Source organism: Monodon monoceros, unplaced genomic scaffold (assembly GCF_005190385.1).
Source record: "Monodon monoceros isolate NGI ecotype Baffin Bay Population unplaced genomic scaffold, NGI_Narwhal_1 Super_Scaffold_14, whole genome shotgun sequence".
Classification (NCBI taxonomy): Eukaryota; Metazoa; Chordata; class Mammalia; order Artiodactyla; family Monodontidae; genus Monodon; species Monodon monoceros.
Window position 1 is genome coordinate 58,604,758 of NW_021703770.1, and position 21,363 is coordinate 58,626,120.

The window sequence follows — 21,363 nt, forward strand, 5'->3', positions numbered from 1 at the left end:
TGAGTGGGATTTTAGAATGATACTAAGGCTGTTTACAAAATAAGCCTTGATTCCCCATTCATATCATCTGAGATGAGAAGGTCCCTTTAAAGATGGAGGGTGATGGAAAAATTGAAAATGGCTATCACTTGTAGAATGTATGACCACCATTATTGTATGTATTTTTTGTTTGTTTTTTGGCTGTCTTTCCTCCCCATCCACCAGCCCCCTTCCCCTCCTTTAACATGAGCTAAAGGGCAGAATGGTGTGATGGAAAAAAGAAAAGAAAAATTGTGGTAAAGCTAGTATTTTGATAAGGACCCTAAATGCTTCTTTATACATTACTAGTTTCAAAAATAAATTACGAGAATCTTTGGGGAAAAGAATTTGTCAACAGATTATCAAGATCTTTTAAAATGTTCATATTCTAAAGAAATAGAAACATGGTCAAAGATTTCTGCAGATACTGAACACAGTATTACATGAAGTGATTTAAAAATGGAAATATGGTCAATGTCCAACATTTAAGGAAATACTTAAGTGAGTCATGGTACATTTAGACAATGTAAGTATATACTGACAATAAAAATGATGCTTGTTGAGATTTTGGTTACAGAAGTGTGGGTTATTGAGGTTTGTTAAGTTGGAAAATAAATAGTATAAATAACCATATATATACACTGTATAATCTATGTAAAAGTGTATTAAAAAACCAAATTTATCTGCAATTTTTGCATTTTTATAAGCATATATTATATTGATTATTTCTGCATTTTATAAGCATATATTATATTGATTACATAATAAATAAAATTTTTAAGTAAAATTTTGTGTTTTTTAAAAAACAGTCCTAGACTAGATTAGCCCTAAATCTGGCATTAGCTGGCCTCAGTATCCTCACCTGGAAAATTCTATCATTCTCTAGGCAACTAACAGTGACCCTTATAGAATGTGATAATGCAATGAGGAAAAGGGAAAGTTTTGGAGAAAACAACACTTCTGAAGTAGAGGAGGAAAAGTATAATTGAAAATGGGCCCACATCCTTCTCTTCTCACCCCATTGCCTCTCCTCCCCACCAAATTCTACTCTGAGCTATTATAACCAAAAAACTTTGTTTGATAATTTTTGCAAAGGCTTTGAAAAATTAACCCAGGACGGTCTGTCCGGTATTGCTTTTGCAACACCTTTTATCTGCCAAATGAACTAAAAAAGTCTTGCAGGCAAAAGTCACTATTTAGGTCAACAAACTTTGGATCGCCTGTATCTGTTTTCCTTTTGCGGACATCGTTACACAACAGTAGGAGTTGAGCAACTTGCAATGGTGAGTCTTGGCCCTACATTCCTTTCATGCCACAGTCCGGCAAACAGAGGGTGAACTTTATTTAGCTGTTTCACCCTTCCTGGAAGGGTGCCTAAATTTCACCAAGGGAAAGAGAGTAAAGACGGCTCTGATTTACGATAGTTCGATTTACAATTTCTTGACTATACGATGGTGTCAAAGCTATATGCATTCAGTAGAAACCATACACAATTTGAAATTTTAATCTTTTCCTGGGCTACCAATATGCAGTATGAAACTCTCTCCCCGGCGTTGAAGCTCCTAATCAGCCACCCAAACAGGAGTGTAAACAACCAATACACTTATACAACCACTGTGTCTTTCACTTTCAGTACAAGTAATCAATAAATTACCTAAGATAATCAACACTTTATTATAAAATAAACTTTCCATTGGACGATTTCTGCCCAACTGCAGGCTAATGTAAGCATTCTGAGCACATTCTAAGATAAGCTAGGCTAAATTATGTTAGGTCTATTAAATGCATTTTCGACTTACGACATTTTCAAATTCCACTGGGCTTATCAGGACATAACCCCATCTTAAGTGGAGGTAAGATGTGTAAAAATGATAGGTGGATGGGGGTTGGGGGGAAGCGCTCCGGGGAGAGACCGGGAGAGAGAGGAGAGGAAGGAGGGGCAAAGGGGGCGTGGAGTGACAAAGATGGTGTCAGAACTGAGTACTGGTGGCAGGACTTTCGGTGAGTGATTTCAGAATCCAGAAGCTGAGCAACCCTGTGGCTGGGAGGGGGCAGGAGGTGGGGGAAAGGCCTCAGAGTGGGGGTGGGGGGCGTGGTTAGTTTTCAGTAAACACTGAAAGGTACCGGGAAGAGAGGAAATGAGGCCGGCGATTTCGCGAGCTGTTGGGATGCTCTTCAACAAGCTCTGCAACTTTTCACAAAAGACAAGCTGCTTCATAAAGAGCACGATCTTGTTAGCATAGCAACCGCACTCCCACTATCCAATCTTTTCTCTGCAGATAGTCTCCGACCTCTACGCGTACCCCCAAACAAGCGTCAGGAACAACCTCCAAAATTACAAGGTTCTTAACATTCGACATGAGAAACTACAAGTCCCAGGTTGCAGTGCTGCCTCAACCAAACACGACACTACCCGCCAGATAAACTACAAATCCCAGGATGCAATGCTGCCTCGCCCCACCCCACCCCACCCCCACCCCCACCCCCACCCCCGACCCCCAGCACCTCTTTGAGGATGCTGTCCCCGCGGAAATCAGATCTGGATCGGCGCTGCATGCTGGGAGTCAAAAGACCCAGAATAGGATTGGTTGAGACTTTCCAGGGACTACCGTCCTTTTAGGCTTGGCCTGTGGGAGAAGGGAGGGGGCGCTGCGCACTTCCTGTAGACGCTGGCGGGCGACGGACTCAGGGAGTCCCCGCCTCACTAGGTACTAATCTCCCGCGCGTAGAAAGCGTCCGTGACCCAGCGGAAGTGATTTCTCCAACTGCCCCGGAACCCACGGCGGCAAGCAGCTGGGGGTGGGGGGGCGGCCCTGGTGTAGGGGCTGTGGCGGTGCGCGTGGACCCGGTGCGGTGGCTGTGGTTGCTGCGTGGCTGACGAGTGAGTCTCGGGCTGGGGTGGGAACGGAGCTCCGGGCCAGCGTGGGGGACGGGGGAGGCTCCTAGTGGGCGCGCTCGCCATCCCACTTCCCACCCCTTCCCATTTGGGCGGGGAAAGAACGGAAGCTCTTAACCTTCCCTGGCCTCTTCGCCTCTTGGTTTGGGGGAGGGGAGAGGCGGGCGGCGGGACCTTTCCTGGCGCCGCTCGGTGGGCTTGGAAAAGGGTGGAAGGAGGGGCGGCGGCCGGCGAGACGGCCGGCGAGACTGGGCCTCCTCGGGGTTAAACGCGGGCAGGGTGGAGTTAGGAGCATGGCAGCCCTGTCTCTTTCCCTTTTTGCTTTCCCCGGGTGCACTCAGATTCGTTCTTTTCTTGGGGTCAGTCCCTAGTTAGAAGAGGGCCTTCGCTCTTCCCAGTTGCGAGACCCCGAGAAGTTTACCAACTTGTTGGGTGATCTCTGCCCGACTTGGTGTTTTGGGGCTGCCGTGCATCTGCCTCCCAGCCTCATCTGAAAGGAGGTATCTAGTGTCAAGTACAGTGGCCATTAAGTTTCTCTTATGGAACCTCTTTAATACAGCTATGGAGTTCGAATTATTAGTGCGAGCATTTCTACTCTGCATCGCCTTCAGTGTGGAAAACAACCGCAATCCTTTAGAGTTTTAAAACCTCATTTTCAAACTGCCAGATTTGCTTTCTGATCCCCAACTAGTTTCCTTTTTTGCTTAGTGGACTAAAATGATACGTCTCGGATCTCGTTTACATTATAATTGTGGTATAATTCATGATGTTGAAATATCACTGTTCACACGTGGATTCATTCATTTTGGAGGTACAGTGGCAAGGAGACAACTGTGGTCCCTGTCATCGTGGGTATTAAGTGCTTATTGCCAGTGATGATTTTGGCTTCATACTTAATTTTTAAATGATTGTCCTTTTTTTTCTTAAGTGTGAGATTTACCTAATAACTATCTACCATTCCAAAAAATATATATGTATATAAATTTATTTCAAATGGAAGATACTAGTTTCATTACATTATGGTAATTCTGTAATATAGTCAGTAGTTTGTAGTCAGAAGTTATAGTCAGTTCTATATATCAAGTTCCAAAGTAATATTTATATCTTATAAATTGCTTGTTTGGGTTTTTTGGGTAGATTTTTTTCAGTACTAGAAAATAATCTGGAAAATCTTTGTATTTACACTGGTATGTGTTAATGCATTTCAGCTAACCTGTCCTAAATGTTTACTGTTCCGTTATTAAATAAGATCAGAAAAAGCTCACCCAGTGATGCTCAAAATTTCAAGCCTTGGTGATTAAGAAAACAGTAGCGCCATTCACTCAACTCTTTATTGAGCATCTTTTGTATGCTAGGTACTAAATGAGGCCTGCCCTCACCGAGCTTGAGGAAAGAGGCTATACATTATATAAGCAAATACAGTTTCAGGTGGTGATAAATGTGAAGAGACTGTATCTAGATTAGAGTTAGATTAAGTTAGAGGACTAGGGTGTGGTGTCTGCTTTTGAAAGGAAGTGATCAAGGAAGACCTACCTCTCTGAGGAGTTAATGCTTTGCCTGGAGACTAAAATAATAAAGATCTGAAGGAAGAGTTTTTCAGAGAGCAGTAATTGTAAATGCATAGACCTTAAGGGAGGAATGAACTTGACCTATTAAAATACTTAGAAGGCCAGTGTGGCTGGACGTTAATGAAGGAGGAGTGATGGGAGATGAGATCAGAGTGGTTAGCAAGGAGTAAATAAGATGGAACTTTACAGTCCTTGTTCTGTCTGTAATGAGAAGCCATTAGAGGATTTTATGCAGGGGAGTGATACCTGGCTTATGCTGTTGATGACTGATTGCTGAGTGGCAAACTGAGAGTTGGAGGAAAGTGGAAAAACCAGCTCCTAAGGAGGCTGGTAGTAGTTCAGTTGCCATGTGGTAGCTTGAACTAGAGATGTAGAGTTGGAAGTTAGTGAGAAGTGGTCTGATTTGGAATGTAATTTGAAGGTGGAGCCAAATGGTTCTTACCTTCGCCCCAGAACGAAAAACAATTTGGAGGAGTCACCTGTTTTGCCCGAGCATCTGGGTGAACAGTAGCACCGTTTACTGGAATGAGGAAGACTGGGGCAGGTGCACTGGTTTCTGAGGAATAAAGCAGGAGTTCTGTATAGAGTGTACCCAGGTGGATGACTTTATACAGCTCAGAATCTGTGCAGTAGGCAAGTAGGATATCCACTGCTGTTGCTCAGGGGAGAAGTCAGGCTAGGGAGGTAATCTTGGAGTCATATTTTACATGTGATATTTAAAACTATGGACCAGAGGACATCAAGTAAAGAGTATTAATGGAGAAGAGGGCAGATGTCTGGGAGCACTCGGGTCAGAGGAGGAGCAAACAGTGACAGAAGCAGAAAGGCCAGGAGGGTGTGGCATCCGTAATACTAAGGGAAGAAAATGTTTCAGAAAAGAGGGCGGAGTCAACTGTAAAACCCTAAGAGTAAGATGATGATGAAAAATTGACCCAGAGAGGACTTCCCTGGCAGTCCAGTGGTCAAGACTCCGCGCTTCCAATGCAGGGGGCTCGGGTTCGATCCCTGGTCCAGAGCTAGATCCCACATGCATGCCGCAACTAAGACCCCCGTGCAGCCAAATAAATAAATAAATATTTTTAAATGAATAAATAAAATAATAAAAAAAATTGACCCAGTGACCAAGTAGTTGAAATTTGACAAGAGCACTCTGAATGGACTAGAGGTCTAAAAAGTCTGATCAGTATGGGTTACAGAGAAGTGTATGGTAGTGATGATGTTACAGCATTTTGATATGTTGAATTGTGGCAGGACAAAGTCCTTGGATCACTGTGCTTAGCTGGAAAGGTTGGCCTTGCATAGGAAGGATGATTTTTTACTCAACTTTTGAAACAGGAAGTATATGGTATATAGATGCAGGTAGGATGAAGGTGGAAAGATAAGGCAGTTGAAGTGACTTGTTTCTGTTTTGCTGGTGAAATAAGTGAAGTTGTCAGGGTAGGAAGGAGAGGTATGTTAGAGGTTTAGGAGATGCCGTGAATTTTCTCAGAGTAGGAAAGCCAGTTGACTAGGTAGGAGGATCAGTCTGACACCAAGTATCTGTTTAAAGTGTGTGGCCATAAATTTAAAATTGAGACCAGTCACAATGGTTGTGACTTTTCTTCAGCCGATTCAGTCTTTGGTTGAGGCCTGAGCTCGGTGGAGAATTGGGTTTGGCCAGGGTTGGGATTTGGGTGGGTAGCTACATCAGAGGAGAGGGCAAGGAGTTAAGGGTGTAAGGGCTGCGAGGCACGCATGGTGCTAGTCTTCATGAACTCTTCACAGTGGGATGGAGCAAGGTCAGGGTTGGGTTTATATTTGTTTACTTTCAGCCCATCATTTAAAGGTTCTTTTTAATTATTTTATTGTGTGTAGAATCTATAATTAGGTACACACTATATAGTGAAGTACTTGTTCATACTTTTTAGACCAAAACAAAGGAGTTCAGAGATCATTGTCTAAGAGGGAGATTAGGTAGGTTAAAGGGTAAGGCAGACAAGACAGCCTCAGTGGGATCACACAGCACTCTAGAGCTCTTGAGTTGTGTGCTGTGTAGGAGTGACTCTTGCTTAACAAAGATGGGAAATTGGGAGTTATGGGCAGTTGTAGAGGGAGGGTGAATTTCACATGGGTTCAGTCATGAAATGGTAGAGCTGGAAGGGACTTTAGGCACAGTTGAGTCCAATTTCCTCATTTGGGAGATGAAGAAACAGAAGTCTTATCATTTAACCTATCTGGGTCTCAAGATAGAAATGCGCAGAGTAGAAATTCAAATATGGACTTCTAACGACACTGAGTTACTTTGCCAAAAGTATTAAAACTGCCTACACAAGAGTTAAGTACTATAGGAGCATTGTTATAAGTTGAATAAGCCAGAATGAGAATTTTATCTCATCCTGAGATAAATAAATTCAGCGACACTATAAGCACATTCTAGGCAAGATATTCTGATGCCTTGTTACAAACTGGAATTGTGTAACTTCTGTCAATTTGTATTAATGGCCAAAGCCGCTCTTCTTGCCTCTTCAAATAGGCCTAAACATTAGATAATTTTTGGTTAATGTAATTTACTTTGTTTTCCAAATTAATCATATTCTTACATATTGTTAAGAACAAATCATCAGGCTGACTGACGATTGTTTCCTTCATGAGTGGCTTAGTTCCACATACTTGTTTCTTTTTAAAAATCAGTTTTAAATCATAGTTTCCTAGTTATTTGTACTTTCAAACACGTATTTTTATGATTTTTTTTTAAAAATTGAAGTATAATTGACGCACAGCACTGCGTTAGTTCCAGGTGCACAGCATAGTGATTCTATATTTCTATACATTACAAAATGATCACCACAATAAGTCTGGTGCCATCTGTCAGTGTACAGAGATATTACAGTATTATTGACTATATTCCCCACGCTGTAGATTTCATCCCCATGACTCAGGACTTGTAACTGGCAGTTTGTACCTCTTAATCTCCCTTGCCTACTTCACTCATTCCCCCACCCCCTCCCCCGTGGCAGTCACTGGTTTGTTCTCCTGTATCGGTGAGTCTGTGGTTCGGTTTTGTTGTGTTTGTTCATTCATTTTGGTTTTTAGATTCCACATATAAGTGAAATCATGCAGTTTTTGTCTTTCACTGTCTGACTTATTTCACTTAGTATAATACCCATGTTGTCACAAATGGCAAGATTTCATTCTTTTTTATGGCTGAGTAATATTCCATTATATGAGTAATCTTGTAGTGTGTATGTGTGTGTGTATCATATCTTTATCCATTCATCTATCGATGGGCACTTAGGTTGCTTCCATATCTTGACTATTGTAAATAATGCTACAGTGAATGTAGGGGTGTGTGTATCTTTTTGAATTAGTGTTCTTGTTGTCTTTAGAAAAAATACACAGAAGTGGAATGGTGGATCCATGGTAGTGCTTCCATGCTGTTTTCCATAGTGGCTGCACCAATTTACAGTCCCACCAGCACTGCGTGAGGGTTCCCTTTTCTCCACATCCTTGCCAAAAATGATGATAGCCATTCTGACAGGTCTGAGGTGGCATCTCGTTGTGGTTTCAATTTGCATTTCCCTGGTGATTAATGATGTTGAGTATCTTTTCATGTATTTGTTGGCTGTCTGTGTGTTGTGTGTCTTCTTTGGGAAAATGTCTATTTAGGTCCTCTGCACTTTTTTTTTTTTTTGCGGTATGCGGGCCTCTCACTGCTGTGGCCTCTCCCATTGCGGAGCACAGGCACCGGACGCGCAGGCTCAGCGGCCATGGCTCACGGGCCCAGCCGCTCCGCGACATGTGGGATCTTCCCGGACCGGGGCACGAACCCGTGTCCCCTGCATCGGCAGGCGGACTCAACCACTGCGCCACCAGGGAAGCCCATCTGCTCATTTTTTAATTGGGGTTGTTTGGGGTTTTTTTCATGTTGAGTTGCATGAGTTCTTTATATATTTTGGGTATTAACCCCTTATCAGACAGATTGTTTGCAAACATCTTCTCCCATTCAGTAGGTGGCATTTTAATTATGTTGATGGTTTTGTTTGCTGTGCAGAAGTTTTTTACTTAGTTTGATGTAGTCCCATTTGTTATCTTTGCTTTTGTTTCCCTTGCCTGAGGAGGCATATCCCCAAAAATACTGCTAAGACCAATGTCAGAGAACGCACTATGTTTTCTTCTAGGAGTTTTACGATTTCAGGTCTTACATTTAAGTATTTGAGTTTATTTTTATATATAGTATGAGACAGTAGTTCAGTTTGATTCTTTTGCAGTAGCTGTCCAGTTTTCCCAACACCATTTATTGAAGAGGCTGTCTTTTTTCCCACTGAATATTCTTGGCTCTTTTGTCATAGATTAATTAATCATATAAGTGTGGGCTTATTTCTGGGCTCTCTGTTCTGTTCTGTTGATCTATGTGACTGTTTTTTACATACTGTCTTGATTACTGTAGCTTGTAGTAGTGATTTGAAATCAGGGAGCATGGTACCTTCAGCTCTGTTCTTCTTTCTCAAAATTGTTTTGGCTATTCAGGGTTATTTTTATATATTTTTTTTTTCCAGCAGAAAACATGAGGTTAATAGGTGAGAAATCCCTTATTTTACTTAAATGACATCAACCTGTACCTATCATTCTAATCTGCTTTTTAAAAAATTAACAGTTTATCTTGGTATTTCCATGTTATTATATACATAGGTTTAACTTATTCCTTTTCACTGCCCCATAATATTTCAAAAGTATAAATATACTATTTTTGTTTAGTATCACCCATTTCCCCTTCCCTCCAAAACTTGGTTCTTAGCAAGTTTTAATGTTTTAGTTTTCTCATTACCATTGGGGTCAAACATTTTTATACAGGTCTATGAGCTATTTGTATTTTTTCTTCTGCTATTTTTCTAGAGTTCAGTGGGGTTTTTTTTACATTTGGTTCTTTAAACTGTAGTGTGTTTTTGTGAGTGATGTCAGTTAGACATCTAACCTTATTTTTTCCAGGTAAATAACCAATGTAAAAAAGCAAAAAGATACAAAGAATAGATTTGCAGCTGTTGCTCTCATCTACTTAGCTAATCCAAGCAAGTCAGCTGAAAAACTGTTAGAACTAATAAGAGTTTGTGAAGATCATGGAACACAAGCTCAACTTACCGCATTTAAAAGGTTTTCGTTAAAACACCAGCAATAACCTTTCAGAAAGTATAATCGAAAACACAGATCCCATTCATAATGGGAACTGTAAAGTACCTAAAAATAGACCTAATGAGAAATGTGTAATAACAAAATGTGGACTTGCCCAACTCCTTAGCAAAAAGATGTTTATCACACTATTGTAATTAAAACAGTGGGGATATTGGTCAGGTATAAACAGATTGATGGAACAGAATACAGTCTAGAAATCCATGTAGTAATATAGTATATGATAAGGGTAACATTTCAAATCAGAAAAGGGATGGGCTGTTTAAAGATCTTTTCGGTGTTCAAAGATACTAGGATAAAAACTGATTTCAGTGTAGGCCCTAGGCTCACCTAGAATTTCTAAGTATTTGTTAGATAATAAAAATCTAAAAATTAGAAAACTATAAAAAAGTAATGTTTATATATAACACTCTAAAAGCACAATGACATCAAGCCTTTGTTCATGTCTTCTGCCTGGAACTATTCTCAACCCACTGTTCAACCACTTCCTCCTACCTACCTAATTCATATATACCTAATTCAGTTATGGAGTAGATGTTCAGATGTTCACACTGAGATTTTATAGCCCCAAACTTAGATTTGTATAGGTTATTTGTGGGTTAAGTCCAAATTTAATCATATTTCAAATATTTTTTAACTTCCACGTAGGAATCAGTGTTTACTCCTAATTGTTAGTGTTGATTTACTCTTTCTTTGTTAGTGATGGGGAGCTCCCTCCCCCCACCAACCTTAACCCTTGTGTAAATGATGGAATTGATTTACTATATTAAGAAGTCTGTAGAAAAACTGTTGCTACCCAAAGGGCTTCTAAGGTGTGACTTTTCATGGTTGCTAGCTACTGCTAGTTAAGTAAACAACCTGGATGTTTTGCTCTGGAGATTTTCCAGAGAAAAGTTGGCACTTGAAATTCTTCTTCTAATAGCTTTTCTAGCATTTTTTTCCTTTTTTTGTGTTTTAGAAGGAGTACAAAGCAGTATGAACAGAAGAAAATAATAATTACTGATAAATTTTTTAATTGCTTACTACTATGACCAAAAAATGACAGAGTACTGTTCTTAAATTTGAGATAACTATCTAAGGATTTATATCAGCACCTCTCAGCAGTAGTGGAAAAGAAGTTTTAACAGGAGCCAGAATTTGTTACCATGGCAGTATGGAATAATGGAAGGGAGCATGGGCTCTAAAGCAAACCTACCCAGGTTTAAATTCTCATGTTGCCACTTAAGCTGTAGAAGCCTTGAGCAGGTAGCAGCCTCCTCATGTTTTCTCATCTCTAAAATGGGAATGATAATTCCCCTGTGGAAGTGTTGTTTTAAAATAAGACAATGTATGCAACGCATTTAATGCAATGTTTACACTCATTAGGCCCTCAAATGGTTGGTAAAAACGTTACATTGCCCCTGCTGCCTTTCTCTCACATTAGCCATGGTACTTTAAATACCTCCCTACATGCTTGGGGAGTGTTCTAGACTAACATTTAATTTTTCCCCTGACTCTGTCAACACCTGGAGCATTCAGCCTCTCTATACATCAATGATGTTTTTTAAGGTGAGGGATTACATAGGTTTATTGGTCAGGAATTTCTTAGAGAACAGGATAATTAGGATACACTGTTTTTCTGATAATGACATAAAAAATAATATTCGGATAAAAAAGTCCTCCTTCGAAGAAATGCTGTTAAAATACAAATTACTGAAAACATGAGCTCTTTTCCTTTGGTAGTCATTTCTTTCGTGAAATTTAAGATTTCTCAAAAATTAATTTTTTTTAACACTTCATTGTTAAATCTCAGAACTTTGGTAGCCTCTGTGCAGAAGGGATGGAACAGTAAAATGTATTATAGATGTGCACACTTACATAAGAAGAGGGCAAGCCTTACCTTTTTTATTCACAGGAAAGCTCCTTCACATCCTTGGATTTATCATGTTGTCATTCATTTAGCAGATACTTGCTTTAATGTTTACCAGTGTCTAGTAGCTATAGTATACAAAGATGATTAAGGCCAAGGGTGTCTCCTTCAAGTTCAGTTCAGCTCCTAAGGAACAACATATGTGTTTTTAAACTGTTGTCAGAATAGTTACCCTAAAAAGGCGGGGGGAAAATCTGTATTTAGACTTTACTGTCCTGGAGGTGATCATCTTCTCTCAGATGTTCAGAAACTTGATACTGTTCCATATTGTGGTGGCTGGGAAACTTACATAGCAGAGAGAGAGAGTCCTTGCACTTGTAACACCAAGGACGTATTAAAAAATAATGGGAAAACATGTTATTGTGGCATTAATCTCAATACAGTATTGTTATATTTCAGGAAACTACTAAAGTTCCTGTGGACTCAAAGTAGAATTTCATAAGAACATAATGGGTAAGTTATATAAAAGTCATTTTGTAGTTCAATTAGTTGAAGCTTTCTTCTCAAAGATAGGCCTTTGAAGTCAGTGAATGCAAGTAAGAAAGTAGAGTAGACTGAAATTAGTTGTTTAAATCAGCAGCTTATGTTTATTATATATTTCTGAAAAGCAGATCAGTAACATTATTATGCCAAATTTAATTTGTGATTGCTAGTTATTGTACCTTAGGAAATTAGAAACTCTCCCAACATACATAGAAGGTGGTTTCTCTTGCCAAAAAAAAAAAATACTGGAAGTATAAATTTAAATAATTGATAATTTTTATTTTTGTTATCAGAGGTCGGCAAAAACTGCTAAAAATCTGTACTCTTGAATAGTCTATAATTAGAAGTTACATGCATCTTTATGAGTCCCCCAGCTTTTTATTATGAAAAATTGCAAGAATAATACACTATAGCCTTCGCTAGTTAACGTTTTGTCATATTTGCTTTTCCTGCGTGTATACGTTTGTATGTTTATATACCCACATATACACGCAAAAACACACATAAGCTTTTTTTTCTGTTCTATTTATTAATTGTACATGTAATACTCCACACCTAAATGCTTAAGCATGCATCTCGTAATTCAGTCCATATTCAGAATTTCAGTTTTTTCAATAGTGTTCTTTACAGTGGGTTTATTATTTTTAAATCCAGGGTCCAATCAAGGATTTACTTATTGCATTAATTTATCTCTTTTGCGTTCTTTAAACAGTTCCCTACTTTTGGGATTGGGTGAGGAGTGAGGTCTTTCATGACTCATTTAAATTTAGATTTGTCTGAGTATTTCCTCCTCATTAGATTCAGGTTAAACATTTTTGGCAGTGGTAGTACATAAGTGACTTTGATATTTGTTAATCTCAGTTTTAGGAATTTCTAAATTAATGACAAATGAATGAGTAAATGGATGTTTGTAACTGAACAGTACTTCAGCTTCATCCTCTGTACTTCTCGCTAAGTCTTCCTAAGTTTTTAGAATAAGCCTTAAGATATTTTCTTTCAGATATTGGTACCATAAAAATTAAAATTCTGTCGGTACAAAATTGTAAAGTTATACATGTGAGAAAAGATCTTAAAGGGTTGTATAAAAATACATAGTCCCTCAGAAAGTTACGTTGAGCCAATTCCTGTGGCTGAAGCCGGCATGGTGGCATTGAGGATAGCTGGTAGCTACCTCACCTCTACTTTGAATTTTTAAAGATTGATTATTTGTCTGTAGTCATTGTTTCAATATTCATGCAATAATTTAAACTGGGCAGTAAAATTTTTTGATCGTTTTTTTATGGATCAAGAGTAAAATGCTGAGTAAAGAAGGCCCTAAATTTTAGAATATGGGGCTTGTCAGAAGTTGCGCTCACATGGCATATGAACATTTATTCATAAACACACTATGCATCTTACTTTAAAAATGAGTATTTCAGGTCATAGAATTAAAGTTTTACTGAATATTTTCTTTTAGTCTTCAAATTTAAATGTGCTGCTGTGTTCACAAATTGTTAATACTTCCATGAAAAATAACGGTAAATTTTCATCTAAAGTAAACATCCTTGGGAGTTCCCTGGTGGTCCAGTGGTTAGGAATTGGCGCTTTCTCTGCTGTGGCCCATTTTCAATCCCTGGTTGGGGAACTAACATCCCAGAAGCCATGTGGCCAAAAATTAAAAATAAAAATAAATAACGTAAACATCCTTGAATGTAAAGTTTATTCTGATATTGGAAAATATTTAGAGAATAATAAAATAAGGAGTTAAAAAGTTTAAAATCTTGGTGGCTATTACTCTCCAGAAATGTTTCTGCTCTGAGTTATTCAGATACTAACCTTGGTAAACCTGTTTATTTTTAATAAATTTTGTGATTCAAAAATTATCTACTACATACTTTAGATGGAGAAGAGAAAACCTATGGTGGCTGTGAGGGCCCTGATGCCATGTATGTCAAATTGATATCTTCGGATGGTCATGAATTTATTGTAAAAAGAGAACATGCGCTAACATCAGGAACAATAAAAGCCATGTTGAGTGGCCCAGGTAGGTACATTTCTTTATTTCCTCTTAATATATCCTCACTTTTTTAATGTTTGATGAATGTGTTTTCAAGCTGAATTAAATGACTCATAACATTAAAAGAAAGACAGTAACTGTTCTAACATTAATTACTGCATGGTTATGTTGCATTGGGAAAAAAGTGGCTTCTGCTATTTCCTGTTTTCAGTTATTTACCATAGTTTCAATAAAACCTAATTGATTACTTTGTAATAGGAAGGATCCCTATGTTTCCATGGTCAGTTCACCACAGAAGGACTCTGGTGATTTTTGCTTCTGGTTACATGTAAAGTTTACCTATAGAAGTTATCGCTTCCCACATATCTACTGTTCCCATTTTACCTCAAGAAAATTGTTCTTGAGGGTTGGAATTTCTGGAGCATAGGGTAATTCTGTGTTTAACTCTTGGAGGAAACGCTGAACTGTCTGCACAGTGGCTGAACCATTTTACGTTCCTGCCAGCTGTGTACGAGGCTTCCAGTTTCTCCACATCCTCCCTGACATTTGTTATTTCCCATTTTTCTGATTGTAACCATCTTAGTGGTGTGAAGTGGTATCTCATTGTAATTTTGCTTAGCAATTCCCTAATGACTGATGAAGTTAAATATATCTGCTTGTGCTTGCTGGTCATTTGTATATTTTCTTTTGACAAATATCTGTTCAATTTTGTTGCCCAGTTTTTAATTGACTTGTCTTTTTGTTGTTGAGTTTAAGAGTTCTTTATAAATTCTGGACACTTTATAAGTTCTTTATAAATTCTGAACTTTATTAAGAGTTCTTTATAAATTCTTTATACCTTATGAGATAAATGATTTGCAAATATTTTCTTCATTCTGTAGGCTGTTTTTTCTTGATAGTATCTTTTGATGCACAGAAGTTTTTTATTTTGATGAAGTCCAATTTATTTTCCCTTTTGTTGTTTCTGATTTTTGGAGTCCTGTCTAAAAATGCATTGCCAAATTCAATGTCATGAAGATTTACCTTATGTTTTCTTACAAGAGTTGTGTTTTAAGCACTTACATTTAGGTTCTTGATTTTAAGTTAATTTTTGCCTATAGTGTGAATCAGCTTCATTCTTTTGCATGTGAACATCCCATTACTATTTGTCAGAGAGACCATACTGAATGGTCTTGGCATCCCTGTTGGTAATCAGTTGACCATAGATGTGTAGGTTTATTTTTGGGCTCTCGATTTTCCATTGATCTATGTATCTGTGGTTATACCAGTATCACGCTGTTTTGAATTCTGTAGCTTTGTAGTAAGTTTTGAAATTGGGAAGTGTGAGGCCCCCAACTTTGTTTTTCTTTTTCAAAATTGTTTTGGCTATTTCGGATCCTTTGCAATCCCTTTTCTATATTTTTTACTATGGAGATTTTAGAACATACACAGACTTGGAGAGAATAGCATAACACACCTTCCTGTACCCATCAACTAGCTTCAATAGTTGTCAACATTTTGCCAGTTTTGTTTTGTCTATTATCCTAACTTTTTTTAAAAGAGTATTTCAAGCAAATTCCTGACATTAGGTTATTTCACTTGCAAAATCTATGATAGTCCCCCTGCAACCTCTCCCCTGCTTTTTTTTTTCAGACTATCAATTTTACTAGAAACAAAGTTATTTGTATAATGTCCACATCCAGGTTATACTTAATCATGTTTCATCTTGTAAATTCATAATTAGAACTCTAGAGCCTTGAACAGAATCCAGTTTATCTTTCTAGCAAGAATACTTTATAGGTGGAACTCTTGTAGTCCTATTGTATCACGTCTTTTAGCAATGTCAAGACTGATTAGTGGGTTCCAGAGTTATCAAGCTGATTTGTCCATGAGCAATTCCCCAGTCAGACTTTCATATAATATTTAGTTTTAGCATTCACTGTGATTATTGCTGAGATATACTTCATTTGGAATTATAAAACAGAGATTTTCTAATTCTGTAATTTCTTCTGCATTTATTAGTTAGAACTCTCCTATAAAGAAGAACTATTTGGTTATGCTGAAATATAGTCTGTACGGGAAAGAAAAGATAAATGCTTGATTTTTTTTTTTTCCCCTTTACATGCAATTTTTCAGAGTAAAGAATTGGTTCTTCAGCATCCTCCAACAGTAAAGAGTGTTTGTTTTGTTTGTTTTGTTTGCGTATATACTTTTTATTGGATATTTTTCAGTCAGGTGCAGTCATTCTTACTGATGCTCAAACGGCTCCGTTTTTATGCCAGAAGGAGCACATCAGGTTGGCTCCTGTGTCCTTTTGACACAGTTTTATTAGCCTTGAATAGCTATACTACTTTCTGTAATAAAAAAATTTCTCAGGTTCATTTTGTACATTATTCCTCAATCCTAAAAACAGCCATTCATTAAAGAGCCCTGGGGTTTGGGGGGGTGGGTTTTTTCGGTTTGATTTTTTAATGGAAAATGGTACTTAGATACCCCACTGTGGGTGCTAGCAATACTCATTGCTCCTGGGTTGAAGTGCTTTTAGACTTTTCTACTGGACAGAACTAGGATGTACTTTAGGGGAAAAATCCCGATGCAACAAAATTTTAACTAAAAATTGAGATTAAAGGATTTTTGCAAAGTCTGATCTCCTTTAATTTAAAAAGAAGAGTTTTATCTTTGAAGCATCAAACTTTCGGCACCAAACTAATGTTTGCATGAAAGGGAATGAAATACTGATGCATGCTACAAGGTGGATGCACCTTAAAACATTATGCTGAGTGAAAGAAGCCAGACACACATTGTTGTATACTTCCATTTGTATGAAATATCCAGCATAGATAAATCCATAGAGACAGAAAGTAGAGGGGAGTTCCCTGGTGGTCTAGTGATTAAGGATTCGGTGCTTTCACCACTGTGGCCTGGGTTCAGTTCCTGGTCAGGGAACTGAGATTGTGCAAGCCGCGCAATGTGGCAAAAAAAACCCCCAAAAACATAGAGAAGGAAAGTAGGTTGGTGTTTTCCAGAGGCTGCGGTGTGGGTTTTATTTGGGGTGGCGAAAATGTTTTGGAACCAGATGGAGAGGATGGTTGCTCGGCATTGTGAATGTACACTGAATTGTACATCTTAAGTTGGTGACTTTTATATGAATTTCTTTTTTTTATTATTATTAATTTTTATTGGAGCACAGTTGCTTTACAATGTTGTGTTAGTTTCTTGCTGTACAGCAAAGTGAGTCAGTCATACGTATACATATATCCACTCTTTTTTAGTTTCCTTCCCATTTAGGTCACCACAGGGCATTGAGTAGAGTTCCCTGTGCTCTACAGTAGGTTCCCATTAGTTACCTATTTTATACGTAGCAGTGTATATATGTCAGTCCCAATCTCCCAATTCATTCCACCCCCTCTTTCCCACCCAGTAACCATGTTTGTTTTCTACATCCGTGACTCTACTTGTTTTGTAAATAAGTTCACTTGTACCCTTTTTTTTTAGATTCCACTTGTAAGCGGTATCATCTGATATTTGTCTTTATGTGTCTGACGTCACTCAGTATGACAGTGTCTCAGTCCATCCATGTTGCTGCAAATGGCATTGTTTTCTTTTCTTTTGGCTGAGTAGTAGTCCAATATATAGATGTACCACATCTTCTTTATCCATTCATCTGTCAGTGGACATTTAGGTTGCTTCCATGTCTTGGCTATTGTAAGTAGTGCTGCTATGAACATAAGGGTGCATGTATCTTTTCGAATTAGAGTTTTCGTCTTTTCTGGATATACGCCCAGGAGTGGGACTGCTAGATCATATGCTAACTCTATTTTTAGTTTTTAAAGGAACCTCCATACTGTTCTCCATAGTGGCTATACCAATTTATATTCCCACCTGTTATACGAATTTCACCTAAAGAAAACACTAATGTTTGTCTAGTGTCAAAGGCTTAATAAGTGCCTATTGGTAATATTTCATACATACATTTAAGAAAGAGAGTTTTCGTTATTGGCAAACAAAAATTTACCTCATTGCTATGAATTATCTGCTGAATCCTTCTTTCCTTTCTCCGCATCCCATCCTACCCCCAACCAATAGACAATTACTAGAAAACTTTTAAAATACTACGTTCTCAGAAAGTACATTTTTCTGCCTTTTATATTCAGTGCACAGTGCTAGTGCTAGACTGACAAGAAAATATTTTATCCCAATAGTAAAGAAATCATAGAGCTAAAGAAATTCTGAGAGATCACTAAAAACAGTTTATGAACTGTTATTAAACAAAGGGAGGAAGTAGCTTATGAGAGCTCATTAACATGACCATATTTTTAAAAACTAAAGGGGAACACAATGCATTTACTTTCTTGGAAAGATTCTTTAAGGATAGTGTTTTCACTTATCATTTATATTTACATGACAACATAGCATAGAGCTCCTGCTGGTCTATAAATACTTGATTCCCTAGACTGAATCGTTTTAATAAAGATTTTTTTTATGTTTCTACTCAGAAATCTACATATTTCATTTGATGCTAGTTGGGTTTATCCTTTTTGCATTATATTAGTTTTGCTAGGGCTGCCATAACAAACTACCATTGACTGGATAGTTTAAACAGAAATTTATTTTCTCACAGTTTTGGAGGGTGGAAATTAGAGATCAAGGTGTTGACAGAGTTGGTTTCTTCTGAGGTCTCTCTCCTTGCCTTGTAGATGACTGTCTTCTTCCTGTGTCTTCCCATTGTTGTCTTATCTCTGTGTGCCTGCAGCCTCATCTCCTATTCTGATAGGGATGCCAGTCATATTGGATTAGGGCCTTAATACTATCTCCAAACATAGTCACATTCAAGTATTGGGGGTTAGGACTTAAACATATGAATTTTGGAGGAACACAGGTCAGCCCATGTATCACGAACAAATTCCTTTTCTTTTCCAGGTCAATTTGCTGAGAACGAAACTAATGAAGTCAATTTTAGAGAGATCCCTTCACATGTGCTATCAAAAGTATGCATGTATTTTACCTACAAGGTTCGCTACACTAACAGCTCCACGGAGATTCCTGAATTTCCAATTGCACCTGAAATTGCACTGGAACTGCTGATGGCTGCAAACTTCCTAGATTGTTAAATAAAATAAATTATAATAAACTGTTAACTTTTTTCAGTATTTAATACCTGTAGTTCAGTTAGTAATTTTTTCATATATAGCATGTTGCCTGTGTGCAATTGAACTTTAAAGTTCGTTGCAAAGCAGATTATCTTCTGTTCTTTTGCATAGCAATCAGAGTTGAAATTTGTTTGCTACATCAACAAATTAAGGACATTTTCACAAATTGAGAAATAAACAAATATGCCAATTCGTAGGTGGTTTTGCCTTATCCTTTGGATGTGATTTTTAAAATTAGAGCAGTGGTGATATAGTAAATGCTGAAATTTAGGCATAAATTCAACACGTTCTACAGGTAAATAATGGGGCTACATATTTTTATGTTTTTAGTGTTTTTTTAAAAACCTATTCTGATCTTATAGCTGTCATTAGCATTACTAGAGTTATGCAATTGCATATAATTGCATTATAAACATGTTTATAACTTAGCCAAAATATTGATTTTTATAACTGTCAAAGACATGAGAGTTGAAATTTCTTATGTGTCTTTTGATAAACTGCAGTATTGTTTAAGTGTATCTTGTCTTTTTGTTTATTGCTACAATTTAAGAACTTTATTTAAAATCAATTTTGGAAGATTACTAGGTACAGCTTTTGGAGCAGAGACTTTTTGAACTTTAGCCACATGGTCAGCAAGTAAACTACATGACTTCAGTTTCATGTGCATCTTGGCCAATCCATTGTATAAAGTTTCCTTTGCAGTATTCATTCTTACATAGTCCCTTGTTGTGATTACACTTCTCATTATTTAAATATGTTTTAAAAGACTCACTATGAACTTTTTCATCTAGATCCTAAGAGCAAGACTTCTCTGACAATTCCAGTCTTCCTCCATTCAACTGAAATATTATAAAATAAGAAAAACGAGAGATGCAGTGCAAATCTAATAATGCACTTTGATATAGTATATTAATTATCTTCTATTAATTAAAGTATGTCCCACTAGATATGATATCCATAATCTGGGTCTTCTACTGAACTCAAACTTATAGAAGAGGTCATTCAACTTTTACACTAAGACAAAAAAAGTTTGAAGAACTATAATAGAGCGTCTCTGCTTAGTCGTGGAAAAAGAAGCACTAGAGTTGGGTTTATTATTGTCTCTATCTTAGTAGTAAAACAAAGCTGTTATTATAGGGTCTATAAATTTAAGTCTTCAGCTTACTTCTTTAAGACTGGTTCAATATGGACCAGTTTTTCTGGAACCTGCAAAGACCATAAACAAGATCAATAAAAGTAATTTTTCCTCTTAGAAGACCTAACATTGTTATTGAAAGCAATTAAATATAAATGTTAGTTGCATATGTTTTAGTAACATCTTAAGACATACTGTTACATATTTTAGTATAGAATTATCAAGTACTAGAATTATATTCTGCTACTTGGTGACAAATAATGCCAATTATAAACCTAAGTGGTGATCTTAAAGATCAAGGTGATAGCTAGAATACAGTTTAACTTTGACCCATTTTAGTAGGTTACTTTATATGTTAGGTCCAGAAGTTACCTTAAGTTCAAAATATTGAAGTAGAACTGAAAGATTAGGAAAAACTGTATAGCTTGCGGCAAATGATACTTGCATGTTAATAAAGACTATTGACTGAAAGGTTTGATGAACACTTGGTGTTTGATCTTTTTAGCCTTAATTTTCTCTTTTTCTGAGGATGTATGAAACTATTGGCTTCAGGACATCTTGCCATATGATTGAATAGCAGGAATTTTTATTTGGTTCAATTTTAAGAGATGATTTTATATAGCATTGAGACCTTAAATAGTTTTCTGACACTTGGTGATTAGTTTAGTTTTTGAATTATGTGCAAATCTACCCAGTACTTTTTCTGCACAGAAAATAGTACCACAAAATCCTTTGTTTTATTCAGTTACTATTTCATTTTTGTATTGTCTAGATTATTTTATGCTTTTTAGACTGCTTATCTTTCATGCAATTATTATTGGCAGATAAGTCTCCTTTTGAAGAGCTGTTAATATTGAGGAATACAATCTACGATAAGTAAATTCAGCTCATGTTAAAAGAGAAATACATTTAGAGACATCTTGCTATATATGGAGCTGTCATCTTAGCTGTGGGTCGTTTTGCTAAATTTATCAATTATTCTTTCAAAATGGTGCAGGTATTCTGAGAAATTATATAAAGTTGCTGTTAAAGATTGAAGAGTGTTTAAAGCTAGTAATTCCTATCT

At 37.3% G+C, this 21,363-nt stretch overlaps 1 protein-coding gene across 4 annotated transcripts; it reads left to right on the forward strand.

Annotated features, from left to right (window-relative positions):
- Positions 1–2,328: 2,328 nt before the first annotated feature.
- On the forward strand, positions 2,329–19,680 carry ELOC (elongin C). Of its 4 annotated transcripts, none has more exons than XM_029223103.1 (4): positions 2,329–2,360; positions 11,954–12,007; positions 13,917–14,060; positions 18,933–19,354. In XM_029223103.1, the coding sequence occupies exons 2-4, from the start codon at positions 12,004–12,006 to the stop codon at positions 19,121–19,123; spliced, it is 339 nt and encodes a 112-aa protein (XP_029078936.1). In that variant the 5' UTR covers positions 2,329–2,360; positions 11,954–12,003; the 3' UTR covers positions 19,124–19,354. The 4 variants fall into 4 exon arrangements, with proteins under 4 accessions (XP_029078936.1, XP_029078935.1, XP_029078937.1 ...); XM_029223102.1 differs by lacking the exon at positions 2,329–2,360 and adding an exon at positions 2,725–2,899 and having other exon boundaries at positions 18,933–19,680; XM_029223104.1 differs by lacking the exon at positions 2,329–2,360 and adding an exon at positions 2,825–2,899 and having other exon boundaries at positions 11,938–12,007.
- Positions 19,681–21,363: the final 1,683 nt, after the last annotated feature.